This window comes from Schistocerca gregaria, chromosome 1, assembly GCF_023897955.1.
Source record: "Schistocerca gregaria isolate iqSchGreg1 chromosome 1, iqSchGreg1.2, whole genome shotgun sequence".
Lineage (NCBI taxonomy): Eukaryota > Metazoa > Arthropoda > Insecta > Orthoptera > Acrididae > Schistocerca > Schistocerca gregaria.
Window position 1 is genome coordinate 554,257,818 of NC_064920.1, and position 16,670 is coordinate 554,274,487.

Genomic DNA, 16,670 nt, shown 5'->3' on the forward strand with positions numbered 1-16,670 from the left:
ACTGCTCTTCCAAGTCCTTTGCCGTCTCTGATAGAATTACAATGTCATCGGCGAACCTCAAAGTTTTTACTTCGTCTACATGAATTTTAATACCTACTCCAAATTTTTCTTTTGTTTCCTTTGCTGCTTGCTCAATATACAGATTGAATAACATCGGGGAGAGGCTACAACCCTGTCTCACTCCTTTCCCAACCACTGCTTCCCTTTCATGTCCCTCAACTCTTATAACTGCCATCTGGTTTCTGTACAAATTGTAAATAGCCTTTCGCTCCCTGTATTTTACCCCTGCCACCTTTAGAATTTGAAAAAGAGTATTCCAGTCAACATTGTCAAAAGCTTTCTCTAAGTCTACAAATGCTAGAAACGTAGGTTTGCCTTTTCTTAATCTTTCTTCTAAGATAAGTCGTAAGGTCAGTATTGCCTCACGTGTTCCAACATTTCGACGGAATCCAAACTGATCCTCACCGAGGTCCGCATCTACCAGTTTTTCCATTCGTCTGTAAAGAATTCGCGTTAGTATTTTGCAGCTGTGACTTATTAAACTGACAGTTCGGTAATTTTCACATCTGTCAGCGCCTGCTTTCTTTGGGATTGGAATTATTATATTCTTCTTGAAGTCTGAGGGTATTTCGCCTGTCTCATACGTCTTGCTCACCAGCTGGTAGAGTTTTGTCATGACTGGCTCTCCCAAGGCCGTCAGTAGTTCTAATGGAATGTTGTCTACTCCGGGGGCTTTGTTTCGACTCAGGTCTTTCAGTGCTCTGTCAAACTCTTCACGCAGTATCGTATCTCCCATTTCGTCTTCATCTACATCCTCTTCCATTTCCATAATATTGTCCTCTCTGACTTACCATTATATAATCTATCTGATGCCTTTTAGTATCTCCGGGATTCTTCCATGTATACAACCTTCTTTTATGATTCTTGAACCATGTGTTAGCTATGATAAGTTATGCTCTGTGCAAAATTCTACCAGACAGCTTCCTCTTTCATTTCTTAGCCCTAAGCCATATTCACCCACTATGTTTCCTTCTCTCCCTTTTCCTACACTCGAATTCCACTCACCCATGACTATTAAATTTTCGTCTTCCTTCACTATCTGAATAATTTCTTTTATCTCATCACACATTTCATCAATTTCTTCTTCATCTGCAGAGTTAGTTGGCATATAAACTTGCACTACTGTAGTAGGCATGGGCTTCGGGTCTATCTTGGCCACATTAATGCGATCACTATGCTGTTGGTAGTAGCTTACCTGCACTTATATTTTTTCATTCATTATTAAACCTACTCCTGCATTTGTATTTATTTGTATTTATAACCCTGTATTCGCCTGACCAAAAGTCTTGTTCCTCCTGCCACCAAACTTCACAAATTCTCACTATATCTAACTTTCACCTAGCCATTACCCTTTTTAAATTTTCTAACCTACCTGCCCGATTAAGGGATCTGACATTCCACACTCCGATGCACAGAACGCCAGTTCTCTTTCTCCTGATAATGACGTCCTCTTGAGTAGTCCCCACTTGGAGATTCGAATGGGGGACTATTTTACCTCCGGAATATTTTACCCAAGAGGACGCCATCATCATTTAACCATACAGTAAAGCTGCATGTCCTCAGGAAAAATTATGGCTGTAGTTTCCCCTTGCTTTCAGCCGTTCGCAGTACCAGCACAGCAAGACCGTTTTGGTTAGTGTTACAAGGCCAGATCAATCAATCATCCAGACTGTTGCTCCTGCAACTACTGAAAAGGCTACTGCCCCTCTTCAGGAACTACACCTATGTCTGGCCTCTCAACAGATATCCCTCTGTTGTGGTTGCACCTATGGTATGGCCATCTGTATCTCTGAGGCACGCAAGCCTCCCCACCAACGGCAAGGTCCATGGTTCACAGTATACCATATGATATAGAACGTCTAACATTACCTCCACCATCGTCCTCTTGTTCAAAATTATCGCCAGGATCATAGATTAGATCGTCAATTTCAAATGAATGAGGGAGCTCTATAACTTATTCTGTAAGTAGCCTTCGTCTATCTTGGACACAGAGCGTTGTGAAATCACCATAAGATGACTAAAAAGATAGCGAAATAATGTTCTAAATTTCTTTGCTGTTACAGGCTTTCAAACACAATGTCCTCATTTGGAGATGTGATACAGTATTAAATATGTCACTTACCTTCCGTTCTGGTGTTTTCTGTATTACACCCTCTGCTGTTCTAATGAATGAATCATTCTAAGACAGAAATACAAGAGCAAGCTAGACAGTAACACCTTTCAGAATTTTCAGTCAAATCAGTCTCCACGGTGTCTATGTTGTCATAGTTTCTTGGAAAGACTTTAAAAACAGTTTCTTCTGTTTATGAGCCTCCTTACAATTCAAGTCACCAGCTACCCTACAGCTACATTTCACGAAATACTATTGTGTAGAAATATTTCATCTGAATCGAACTTACTGTGGCGTCCTTCTGTTGACAACTTTATCGGATCGTGTATTACATTGTACACAATTTTTAACTTACATTCCACATATGGGGTGCCACCAATCTATAGCTCCTGCTGCCTTTTCTGTGCTTAATATTTACACATTTCTTTCTTTAAATAATAATAATAATGGTACACCTGTTATAGCTGCTCCATCAATGTGTGAGAAGTTGTTTGTGAATGGAAGCTATTGCATATTTTTTTTGTATACTTTATTCGGAAATCCAGAAAGATCTCTTTCTGGCCAGACAACAAATACCTGATCTTTCAACTAAATTCAAGATATATATATAAACATGAAATGATGTACGCAAAAATATTCTGAGTTCTCTTCAGTAGTTGGCAACTTAACTCGACATGAATGCTATTCTGGGAATAACTAACTGAGGAATAATATGGAGATGTAAAATATGCACTTCAAGTTAACCAGTGGTTAGCCTATTCCCCAGCTGTACACCTAGCCTTCAATGACATCAACAACGACTTCCTTCCAACCCCGACTGTCGATGTATATTCATAATATTGGAAAACTATTCTGTGATTCTTAAATACTTAATTGCACTCACTCAGTGAGGTAATTGTGGTTTTATACCTGAGAACGTTTCAGTTCGACGAATAATTGAGGCCACAGAAGTAGCCATGATCACCCCAGTCATCAACCAATATTGACCACTGCCAGCAGAAAAGAGGAAGGCTGTGCAAACGGCAAAAACCAACCTGCGGGAGACGTCGCCAGTTGCCGTCCACCACTGTCTGCCAGGCAGACACAGCAGGGGCTACAACCATAGTCAGATTCACAGACAACTGGGAGTGAGCCGAATCAAGATAAATCCAGTTCACATCTGTCACTCCTTGCCAAGTAGTCAGAGCATAGGCTTCCACTCATCATCATGGAGGTTAAGAAAGCCTACTAAGGATTCCTGCAGTATCTCAAACAGTGAACGATAGCCACCTTCGCTATGTGAGCTGCAGATATGACAGTGTGCGAGACCAAATTTCAATTGTCAAGAGACTTTGCTTCTTTTTTGCACTTGCCATTGTCCCATAAATTCACCAAGGTTGTCTAAAATGGGTTTCGCACAGTGTGCAGACCATGACCTCTTAAAAGAAGTTCTAGAGCACACTGGATTTGGTGTTTGTACAGTGACATACATCAAATCCACTCAGATGCAGAGAGGGTCATATTCACTCTTGGTGGCTGCCAACAACAAACAAGAGAGTAGAGGGTGGCTGACACTCTGGCCATTGTCGAAAGTCTGTGAGAAAAGGAAGTCTTGCCCTAGTGCCTCCACTACCAAGAGCTGGGAAATTTGGCACGCTACTATACCTTCCCTGTGACACACATGAGTGCAAGATGCCCACTACCCAAGATGCACCCTCCCAAGTGCAACAACTGGTGGCCTGCAAGTCATGAGCTTCTATGACTGTGAGGTGTTGAAGGTCGTGGTAGCCCCCGAAGTGGAGTCCCACTCAAGAAGCTGACAATCCCATCCAACATCCACAAGCAGGTGCACAGACTCCCGCCAGACCATCAGTACTGAAGAACTTGACAGGTCACAGTATAAACTGCCGTTTACACATCTTCTGAAAATGAAGTTCTTATTATGTTTATACAGAGAAGTGGCGCAATATACGAGAGTTTGCGATTGAATCTCGCCTCATGCACTTTAATTTGTTCCTCTTCCAGTCAGAATGATTTTCTTACCTTATACGGCATTTCTCCATCATAAACATCCTTGATAATGGAGGAAGTGATAAAACACTCTTGATATTTTGTCCAACAATAACACTTTATCCTTCTCCATGAACTGACAAACCAGCCAGCCAATAAAACCGGGCCAAATTATTAGGTACAGCCAGCATGCTATTGTTTTTTGTTTCATGATAGCGTGCATTTAGGACAACTTCACAAACTGCCACACATAGGTTCAAAACTAACATTCAAGAAGCTGGGGAAGCAGCTTTCTTCAGACAAAATACACAATTTGTATATTGCAAGTTTTGCATCTTCAATCCTTGTTATATAAGGGCACTTGTTAAGGATATACCAAGTTCTGATACTTCATCGTACAATGAATTCACTGAGTTTTGATTTGCAAGGAAAAGTGGATACATCGACTTTTGCAACTGCAGTCTGTTCTGCAGGTAGGTTTTAGGACAGACAAAAGCACTTTTGCTTGTGTTTCAAAGGGATATTCGATAGAGGGCAACATGGAGCACAAAACGGTCGCGAGTTCGAATCCTGTGATATCCTTAGGTTAGTTATGTTTAAGTAGTTCTAAGTCCAGGGGACTGATGACCTCAGATGATAAGTCCCATAGTGTTTAGAGCCATTTGAACCATTTTTTTAGATGGAGAGACGAACCATAACAGGAGCGGAGAAAGTATGTGCAGTCATGTGGAGAGCTAAACATACCCTAATTGTAAAATTTATCAGATAGAAGTCAAGCCAACTATAGATAAGCTAAGTAGCATAAAAACAGTTGATGTGCTATACAAAGCATTCCCAAGCAGCACACAGTAAACTCAGAAGTAATAGTTATAACATCACAGCGCTCAATGGCGAGGTTATCAGCGTCCTTACAAATATTAAAATAAACGAATGTGGATAAAAGGGTTAAAAATGTCACAATGTGAGGAGCAAACCTATAAAATTACACTCACTCACTTACTTTCTCACTCACTCCCACCTCACTCGCAGTGGCCCAGACAATCACTCCATCGTACACTCTGTAAGACAAAGGAGGAATACCTGGGATTAAAACATATGTCAAACGACAGAGGAACCAAAAAATGGCAAAATTAATTGCGACCGGCTGATCACTTACAGGAAACATGGGGAAGCCACCTTCTCAGCACATTAAGATCATCTCCCTAAGATTTTTGGAAACTAGTTGGAGATATCACAGAACCTTAAAACTGTAACCAAATTCAAATTCATTTGAACGACACTTAAAATAGTGCTGCTGCCCTCTGGTCTGAAACTGAAACACAGTATAGTAAAATGTGGTGCACAGTGATAGTTACGCAACAAATACGAAACATTGGATGGTCCTCTCGTTGGAGCAAGAAGTCATGCATCAGAGGGCTGTGGCTTATGTGAAAACGAATAAGAAGGATCCCATACATTCATCATGGCTCAAAGGAAGCATGCCACAGCTGTGTTGTAGACTTTACTGCATGTAGCCTATTATATGTCATTTCCAGCCACTGGTCTTTCTACCAACACGTTACTCTGTAGCTCAGCAGGAAGATGATAGCATGTAGGGGGATGGCACACTGAAGTATGTGAGGATCATGACGTGTCTCCTTGGTTACTACATTCGCCATTTCGTTTTATTAATACTCGAAGTGCCCTGGTACCCAGCAAAAAGACGCTTCCTTCCCAAGCCTGTGTAGATAAAATGGGCCTCCTGGATATCCGGTATTATTTTATTTGCTAAATACAATATTGTACTTGGAGACTCGAAACAGACAAGAAACTTATTACTAGAAGCAGGCCTCATCTGCTCCAGTGCCTGCAAGATCGCCTAGCTTCTGCTTCGAATAGAGTAATATCTTAAACAGTTGAACTTCGAGAAGATAATGAGGGAAAACCACAGAGCAACTAAAGGACTCCCCCCGTTTAAACTCATCTGTAAAGACGATTGTCGAATCGTGGTGCTCAGTTAAAATGGTCCAAAATAAAGTATTAAAAACATATTCAGGAATGGAATCTCTCCTGTATTGCACTAAATCTAAAATTACTCTGGGCCTGAGCAATAACCAGAGTGGTAAATTGCTCAAAGCTAGATTTCAGGTTGTACTTGCTCCACACCAAGTGACTCCAGAACATGCTGTACATGGATCTCAGACAATCTTCTTTGCTTATGGACGATTGGAGAAAAGGTGTCACAGAGGCGGATGAGCAACAGCATGGTATTGCAAGTGAATTAGGAGCTGTGAGGAACTCACATGCCTGACGCCCTATGGAGAAGTGTCGCTAGATGGTGAGTGGCAGTTCCTCAGTCTGAGCACAGAGAGTGGGTATGGGGTTGGTCCTATAAGCCCCCATCACCAGCCTTATCCCTTCATGGTTAATAGCGACAATTATGTTCTGACAAGAATGCCTTGCTGATTTGTGTACTGTGCACCCCTAGTCTAGTTTGTAACATAGAAAGTTCTACAAAAAAGGCAGTAAAAACAACCTGTCTGCTCTCCAACACCCATGCCTAAGGCATTTTATGATATTCAGGACCTTCTGAGTTCTGGCTTACTGGTGTCTCAGGTATGGCAACCACGACAATTTGGAGTAAAAAATTAGGTCCAGAAACCTCACTGAGTCTTTAAAATGTAGAATGGTGTCTCTCATATGCAGTCAGATAAATTAAAAATACGAAGAGAACGATTAAAATGAACACACACACACACAAATCAGATAAATTAAAAATACGAAGAGAACGATTAAAATGAACATACACACACAGACACTTATCTGCACAAAACTGAAAACATGTCTTTGCAGACCGCTCCTCTATTTTTTGCATTATAAGCTGCAATCGATTCGTAGCTGTTTGAGCACTGGAGGAGGAACAGAAAACAGCAAAATAATCCAGAAGTAAGGAGCATTGTACAGGACTCCTTACTGTAGTCATGATACTGTATATGGCTATGGCAAAGAGTGTAACAATTTAAAACACTGCCCTAAGTGACACCATTCTCCTGCTCAAAACAATCCAATAGTGTGTCAACAACTCAGGACCTAAAAACCGCTTACACGAGAAAGACCATATGAAAAGGGGGAGGTGGTCGCGAAAGCCTCTCTAATGAAATTTCTCTAGAATACTTTGTCTCCAAGTACTGTCGTACACATTACTGATATCAGAGAGTACACTGAGACAGTGATGTTTACGTAGAAAAGCCTGCTGAATAGTCGCCTCTTGCAGGGCCAGGTTGTTGACAGTGCCTCTAACTCTCCTGAATCTGCACTGAGACTGTCCAAGCAGTTGCCTGGTCCCTAACAACCAGAGTAGATGATGGTTTACCATTCGCTCCAGGGTCATTCCGACACAATTTGTTAAAGCGACACTCTGGAAAAGTATTAGGGCATGTATGGTCCTTTCCTGGTTTGAGGAGAGGTATCAAAACTTCCTCTCTCCAAGAATTGGGAAAGTGAGGTGTCTGCCATATCAAATGGCAACAGTTCAGGAGGATTGCCTTTGATGTCAGCAAATGTTGGAGCATGCAGTACCGGATTTGGTCGTGACTGGTTGCACTATCATGTCCCAGACAGTGCCAATTCCAGCTCGCAAATGGAGAAAGCGTAATTGTAAGGCTCTGAATTGGTGGATCTGAAGTCCAACTTATCCCTCTCTACAGTTTCACTGTAGTGTCAAAATGCCGAATCCTGGCTACCAGTTGCAGTAGTCTTTGCAAAGTGTTCTGCCATCATCTGAGTGACGTCTCTGGGTGTTGTTTGGATACACTCCTGTTTCAGCATTGCTGCTATTGGTAAAGGACTGTTTCCTGAATATTTTCAGTGCACTTTCCACACTTTTTTAGAGCAATTTGAATGATTGATAGAGTCCAGGAGAAAAGAGGAGAGCAATTTCTCCACATGAGCAACTGACAGCGACTTAAAGATTCCTTCCAGTAGGAAGAAGCTACAAGAATCTACAACATTTATGTTCAGAAAAAACAGAACACCTTGAACGACTAGAGACAGGATGTTCATATTCGAAGGACTTGTACACTAATGTGTTCTAAAAAAATGATTAGCGTTTGAATCATGTCGACCTATGAGTTCAAGGTCAACATAGATATTGCAGTACAACACCAACTACCGGTAAAATGTGTCTGCAGCTCTTGTTGTCGCTATAAACCGAATGTAACGGATCAGTGAGACTTGAGCAGACATACAGGATGCCTCGTATCCATGAACCGTCAGTGAGTCTGACAGAGAGCCCATTATGAAAATTGCAACTCGTGTGGGATGAAGTGTTTCAGCAGTGCAATGTCCTTGTGCAGAATGGTACTAGGAAGATCATAGAGACCACCCCCTGAGAAGATCAACATCTCATATGAATGGCATTGCAGCACAGATCTACGTCCTCCTCGGTTCTGGTGGAACAATGGAACAGTGTAACACATAGTACACTATCCGGTGTGGCAGTCTGTCGCCATTTGTTATGGCATGGGTTAAGTGCACATCATCTACTTCTCTGCCTAACTTTGACGAATGTGCAGAAACATGCTGATGGCAATGGTTTATGGAACGACGTCATTGGGGGTTGGAATGGCATTATATAGACTGTGTTCAAACCAATCCACATTAGATCTATTTGAAAATTATGGCTGCATTTTCGTTCACCATAGACGGGGGGGGGGGGGGGGGGGGCGGGGAAGAGCGGTATCACAATGACTGCATTCGCACCAGACATACAGCGCTAACTGAAGACCTTCTTTCCTCCTTGCTACGATCAACTTGGGCTAATTTTCCATTATCATAAAAACTGAATTTATCTTTTGAGGAGTCTATTATGAAGTCCTTCTCCCTCACTGTATTCATTCTGATGATACAGTCTTCAAGTAATTTGTGAATCAACAGGAATAGGCACAAAATCTCTGCTGCCCCCACTTCATTTATAATGTCATCTGTATATGGATGGTTTGCAATCAGGTACCCATGACTCCAATCATCCTTTAGTTATGTACTGGAAATTTTGGCAGCTCTGTCTTCTGGGACACTCTCTTAAACAAATTATTCGATATTGCGTTTTCTTAAGCTCCAGTATTGATATTACCTTAATACGGGTGTCTAAGATTTCTGTCCATAGGGCTGAGACTGGTACTGTATGAGCAACTTCCTCACATGGATTCACATCCTCAGTTAATTCTTTCATTATACATAAATAACTGTTGCACCTAAAACAATTTACATATAGTTGTTTGCTCCCTCATAACCTCTTCATTGACCAAACCGCTTGCGCACACCCCAATAGTACTCGGCTCAAATTTATATGTCTGTTTAGATGGTATCATCCTTCACCTCTGATATTATGAGTGTTTGTTCTCTTCATTTTTGGTTATGTTCTGGTCTTGACTCTGGTAAATTTTGGTTACCCTGTGTCTGATGTTGCGACGTTATATACTAGATTATATCTGCTATTGTATTGTCCCTGACTGTTCCTGTTTGGTCTGAAACTGTTGTTGTCATTTTAGGGACGACATCTGTTGTTCTGTCCATTAAGATAGCTGTTATCACTGTCCTTTACCGTTATTTATCTCCAGACCATTGTTTTTACCATTACTGTCATTATAATAGACTCGCATATTCTCCTGTGTGTAACATTTATTTAGTTAACCCTCTGTCTCTGGTCTCCTTGCAACAAATCGAGTGAATTCAAAGCTGACAAAAATGTTCTAAATTTTCCTCAGACATATGAACTAATTTCTCTCTTAATCCCATCTGTAGCTTGGCCTTCAGGATCCTTAGAATACTTTGGTGATCATCGGTTTATCCCAACATTTTGCTTTGTTTAAGTATTTCTCAAAATATCTTCTTACATTCCCATTTCTATTTGAGAATGATTGGGGGTTGGAAACCTCCATTTTCAGTATCTCTTGAATGGCGCGCCTTCTCAAATTCTTCATGTGTTCAGCACCTATCTATCATGTCTGTTACCCATGAACTACCATCTCCTTGGATATATCCTGCTACATAATCAAAGCATTGTCTTACTGACCATTCTCATGATAACACACTCTTAAGTCTCCATGTAAATAGACTTGGATTGAGTGACCTTCTCCCTCGAAAAAATGCTTGAAATTGCCTCCATAATTGATTTTGCATAATCAACAGATGGTGACACAATTCCATAAGTATGTTCATTTGGGCTCCTACAAGAGTGTGCTCTGTACTTGCATAGTCACAAAAGACTCATGACTTGGGGCTCATGGTCTCCAGTCTAGATTAGATTAGATTAGATTAATACTTGTTCCATAGATCATGAATACGACACTTCGTAATGATGTGGAACGTGTCAGGTTAATAAAAGATGTCTGTACAAGAAATTACATTACACAAAATATTGCATGACACTAATGATTAAGTTTTTTTTTTTTTTTTTTTTTTTTTTTTACTTTATATCTAAAAATTCAGCCAATGAGTAGAAGGAGTTGTCATCTAGAAATTCTTTTAATTTATTTTTAAATGTTAGTTGGCTATCTGTCAGGCTTTTGATGCTGTTTGGTAGGTGCCCAAAGACTTTTGTGGCAGCATAATTTACCCCTTTCTGTGCCAAAGTCAGATTTAACCCTGCATAGTGAAGATCATCCTTTCTCCTGGTGTTATAGGTATGCACACTGCTATTACTTTTGAATTGGGTTGGATTATTATCAACAAATTTCATAAGGGAATATATATACTGTGAGGTTACTGTGAGGATCCCTAGATCCTTAAATAGATGTCTGCAGGATGACCGTGGGTGGGCTCCAGCAATTATTCTGATTACACGTTTTTGTGCAATGAATACTTTTCTACTCAACGATGAATTACCCCAGAATATGATGCCATACGAAAGCAGTGAATGAAAGTAGGCATAGTAAGCTAATTTACTGAGATTCTTATCACCAAAATTTGCAATAACCCTAATAGCATACGTAGCTGAACTCAGACGTTTCAGCAGACCATCAATGTGTTGCTTCCAGTTTAACCTCTCATCAATGGACACACCTAAAAATTTTGAAAATTCTACCTTAGCTACAGACTTCTGTTCAAATTCTATATTTATTACTGGAGTTTTGCCATTTACTGTACGGAACTGTATATACTGTGTTTTATCAAAATTTAAAGAGAGTCCGTTTGCTGAGAACCACTTAATAATTTTGTGAAAAACATCATTTACAATTACATCACTTAGTTCTTGGTTTTTGGATGTTATTACTATACTTGTATCATCAGCAAAAAGAACTAACTTTGCATCTTCATCAATGTGGAATGGTAAGTCATTAATGTATATCAAGAACAGTAAAGGACCTAAGACCGAACCCTGTGGGACCCCGTGCTTGATAGCACCCCAGTTTGAGGAATCAGCTGTTTTAACATTACACGAACCACTTATTTCAACTTTCTGTTCTTATTCCTACCTTCTCTAATTGCTCCTCACATTTCCTCTAAATCTTGAGTATATACTTCTGCATCTTATGTGAATTCCTTTTTCCATTTATCAAGTTCTATGTCTGTTTGATCTTGGACTTCCTTAAGTTCTCGATTCATTTTACTAGGTGGTTGTAAGCCTTCATCTACTGTGTTCTTCATGACTTCTTTAATACCTTTATCAACACACAGCAAAACTTGTAGCTCCTTATCTGACACTCAATTGTCTAACTGTTTGTTGAATTGCTGTTTTTGTGCTTGGGCCGTTTGTTCCTTAAGCACTTCGCATCCTGAAGCTATCTCCTTTGCCATTATGGAAATATTCTGCACTTCTGTCTCCATTGCCTGTTCTCTTTCCTGTGCGGTTTCTAATTTCTGTTTCATTCTGGTCATCTCCATGGGAAACTGCTCTTGAGCTTCTTATATACTCGTTATCTCCTCTTTCATTTCTGTTTGTTCATTGAACAGAGTAGTAACTTCATCTAATACCTTGGAAAGGCTTCCTTAGTGGGCAGTTTATCCAGCTTCCCCGACAAATTCTTCGCTTTGGTGGACAACTCTATTTGTTCAGTGGCAAAATTATCCACATTAGTTGATAAATTCACCACTGAGCCCAAAATGTTGGATTCCTCCAAAACTATATTGTTTACTGTGGCCAACATATTTACCTGCTCAGGGAATAAACTTGTTACAGTAGTCGAAATACTGTATTCGATTCTTCGGTAGCTAAATTTATTACTGTAGTCGATATATCCGCCTGCTAGGTGACTAAATTTGTTACTGTTGACATTGAGATTTTCATCTGATTGAATAGATCTGTCAAAGGATCGTTGCCTTCTCCCTGGCTTGTATCTACTGCTTGTTCTGAACTGGATTCCTCAGCACTCCTCTGACTGTTGGCTTCTTGTTACCGCTGCATTTTATAGTATGATCTGATTTTTTCCAGAACATGACAGTTTCCCTTAATCTTTACCTTCATATTATGGGATACCCTAACTGATCACCTAAATCACTGACAAAATTCACTAACACAAGATTCTTAAACACTTTATAAATCACTAACATATATGAACCAAACACTGGAAAATCCAGGATGGAATGTAACAATGGCATCTATGAAGAACACTTCACTATCTAAATATTAAATTCAGAAACAATGGTCTAGCTCTATTCTCTGAAAAATTCTCTATATAAACCAGATTGGCGTAGACAATGAGCTAGTATATTTCTCTTGTGTTTGCCTCAAATCCAGATTTGATCAGCATGAAACTCGTATGTGATGGACCCCCCTCATTATAGGTGACTGAGAAACTCAGATACAGCTGACACAGATTTACTGTATCACCACCAGTCTTATATGAGATCGTACAAAGACAAAGATTAATACACACACATCATGATACAACAATCACAATGATTTACAGCAAACTCATCCATCTGATAGTGCAGCAGCAGTCGACAATGACCTCAGATCAGTTGTGAATTTACTGTTCATATATAGGAACTCACCCCCCCCCCCCCCCATGAACCACGGATCTTGCCGTTGGTGGGGAGGCTTGCGTGCCTCAACGATACAGATAGCCGTACCGTAGGTGCAACCACAACGGAGGGGTATCTGTTGAGAGGCCAGACAAACGTGTGGTTCCTGAAGAGGGGCAGCAACCTTTTCAGTAGCTGCAGGGGCAACAGTCTGAATGATTGACTGATCTGGCCTTGTAACATTAACTAAAACAGCCTTGCTGTTGTGGTACTGCGAACGGCTGAAAGCAAGGGGAAACTACAAGTGTAACTTTTCCCGAGGGCATGCAGCTTTACTGTATGGATAAAAGGAGGTATTGAACAGGATTGGGGACAAGAGAAGTTTGTGGCACAACTTGACTAGAAGAAGGGATCGGTTGGCAGGACATGTCCTGAGGCATCAAGGGATCACAAATTTAGCATTGGAGGGCAGTGTGGAGGGTAAAAATCGCAGAGGGAGACCAAGAGATGAATACACTAAGCAGATTCAGAAGGATGTAGGTTGCAGTAGGTACTGGGAGATGAAGGAGCTTGCATAGGATAGATTAGCATGGAGAGCTGCATCAAGCCAGTCTCAAGACTGAAGACCTCAACAACAACAACAGATAGGAACTTATGTAGAATCCTCATATAGTGATTTGGAGCTATTCAGTTCGCATTTAGTCATATGGTGCGTAGCTGTTAAGCAGATTTTTCTTAACGGCAGGAAAATATCTCCTGTATTTCCTAGTGTGCTAGCAGGTCCATCAGCAAACATCACTAATCAAATGTCCAAAGTTCCTATATGGAAACTTTCCACAAACCCGAACTTCTGCAAATAATTAAGACTAGACTGATAGAATTACCTTTTAACACACCAGTACGTTCTTCTCCTGAAACTTACTCCAGTGGCTTCTGTATGTCTTTCTACACACTTGAAATAATTCAGTTCCAATCTATTTTACACCTGGTGTAAAATAATAGACGGTCATTAGTGTCAGAATCATGTACATATTCACATTAGCGACTCTCACAGTAGAGTCCCTCATTAATCACTAATTTTTCACCTAAGTGATCTCCTCACCCCAGAGCAACTATATGTCACAAAGTAAACATATTTCTCCTGCAGGTGAAATGCACTAGGTCCCTGTATTTTACAAAATTTCGCCTTAATATCTGAAAGGTCACTGAACCTTAGTTGATCGCCAACTAGCACAGACTCATACCAGGATAATATAATGCATGTTTATGCTCGCAGTCCACTTCTGGAGATGCTTCCACTTGCTTTTGAGGCAACAAATCCGTGGCCTGTTCATGCCACACAGTGGCTGGGCCTGCAAGAGCCACCTTGTATTGATGTGCTGCATTATTGCAGTGACTGGCCTGGACTGCCTCACGCTATATAGATATCTAGTTTTCGCTCCCACGTAAACACAACAGGTTTTTTGAAACGTGCTTAGATTGTCAAGTTACGTCTTGTTTTAAGAATATTCGATTACTATGGAGTTATAGTGCAGAGAAGGAGAAGAAGAAATGTTAGTCTGAGTATGAAGCTATCTGCCTATATATTTAAGTGAAGAGAAATAATGATTGTATTGACTGAATCAGAAACTGGTTCAGCTGTTTTCAAGGCACCATATTTAACTTGGCTAACACAACAGCGAAAAACGATTTCCGAAATTCCGTTTTCGCCTTCCGGAAGATGTGTCGAATGTAAACGGAATGCGTGAACTGGTCCGTACACATCATGTTCAGTCAGCTTTCGCTCAGTTTCACTGACGGCATGTGCCCGTGCTGGTCTCTGGCTAGGACCGTAGCTTCGGCACAGGACACCAAAATAATTCTGTGTTAATCGATCTATAGCAGTGATCTAGTATAGAGATCACTGATCTACAGGAACGCACAGCCAGTTTCTTGCGAGATACTACTGGTCAAGTGGTCACGGCTTGTGGCACCAGGCACAGACATAAATGTATGTCCGTGGGTTTGGTCATTAATGAAAACCTTTGGCGTCAATTGAGCGAGTGTTTATGTTTGAATCAGCGAATGTGTAGTGTTTATTTCTTCAAGTAGTAATGCTGAAGCGTTATTTGCTGTGGTTTGCCAATGAACATATTGAATTTAGAATACCGGTACGTGTTTTGTAGCAGCAGTGAGAAAGTACAAGTATAAATGTGTCGTTGTTGTCATAGCGCAACGAGGAAATTTCTTGTGTAGGTTTAGATGCTAAATTACATCAATGCCAAAAACTAAAGAGTGCTTGCATATCATTACCAGGAACACTGGTGTTTATTTTCTGTTGTTTCTCACTTGCTTTGTTGCTATTGTTTAAGTAAACTATGAACGTGTAAAACCCTGAGCTTAGATTGACTATACGACAGGAAAGTTGTGCAGTAGAAATTTGTGAAGTTTGTACTCCGGGAAGAAACACTGTAACGAAACAGGTTTTTTATTCCTAATATTGATCTAAAATTTTTGTTACATGACATAACATTGCCGATTTACATAAAAACCCAAAAGCTGTACTATAGAAATCCAAGAAATGAAGAAAAATTGACCTCAAACGAAAGCTTAGTGAAAGCCCTACATATTGAATGACCAACTGTTTAGTGAACTAATATTCATGGCTTATTACTATGGTCATCTGTCTGACACAAAGAGCGACAGCAAATTTCTTTACAAATAGAGAAAATCCACCTGAAGCTCAGATCGCAGTTCTATATCCGCTAGTGCCTCCTCGCAATGTGAGCCTAAAATTCGCTTCTCAAAAGAAGTACCTCTTTCTCTTTTGATATTCATGCATCTAAGTATAACGCCAGACAGTAATTATGTATTAAGAACAACATTGCGTTGGAGCATGGAAATTACTCTGTGGAGAATATGTTGTTATGTAAAGAATGAAAGTCCTATCTGCAAGAGTAACTCTGGCTTACACCTTTACTTTAGGCGACCATAATTTTGTTGTTAGGATGCTGGGAAACTGCAGTTTGTTTACAGAACTCAGATCTTTTACAAAACCCTTGTTGTAACTCACAGTGAAATGCTGTTCAGATGCATGGGTTCATTGCCAGAAACCATTCTTTCCTTGCACCACTTGTAGGTGGAACAGAATGAAACTTTGATGTGTTGTTCATTCCGTTCCACTACAGAATAGTTGTTTGCAAATATGTATTTGTCTTGCGAATGACCTTGCATTTCTAGTAAACCTGTGTACTGTGCGTCTATCCACTATGCCTCAGGTTATCATTAAAAAAAAAAAAAGTGAGGCTACACTGCATTTATTCATTCTTCATCTCCTGTAGAGCCTATGAAGAAGGAGAACCTTCAGGGATCTAGACTGAGCCAAGATATACACAAAATAGCCAAGATATATACAAAATAAATTTTATTTATCTACTTTTTTTTTCCATGGACCTAACACAATGATGGCTTTTGCAAATTCCAGACATTATAAGATGACAAAAATTATGTTTACAAAATATTTTACATACTACAGTAGTTTGAAGTGCTATCTTTCATTGAAACTGACCCAGTGTTAACTGAAACTGAT

General features: G+C 40.2%; 1 protein-coding gene across 3 annotated transcripts in view; it reads left to right on the top strand.

Annotated features, from left to right (window-relative positions):
* The first annotated feature begins 15,024 nt into the window (after positions 1–15,024).
* Positions 15,025–16,670, top strand: part of LOC126356210 (tRNA (guanine(10)-N2)-methyltransferase homolog) — a 192,223-nt gene continuing 190,577 nt past the window's right edge. The window contains exon 1 of one of the 3 annotated variants that reach the window (XM_050007033.1): positions 15,025–15,252. In XM_050007033.1, the coding sequence (XP_049862990.1) occupies positions 15,196–15,252 (57 nt within the window). In that variant the 5' untranslated portion in view covers positions 15,025–15,195. The remainder of the gene's footprint in view (positions 15,253–16,670) is intronic. The other 2 variants (XR_007565610.1, XM_050007025.1) reach the window with 2 other exon arrangements.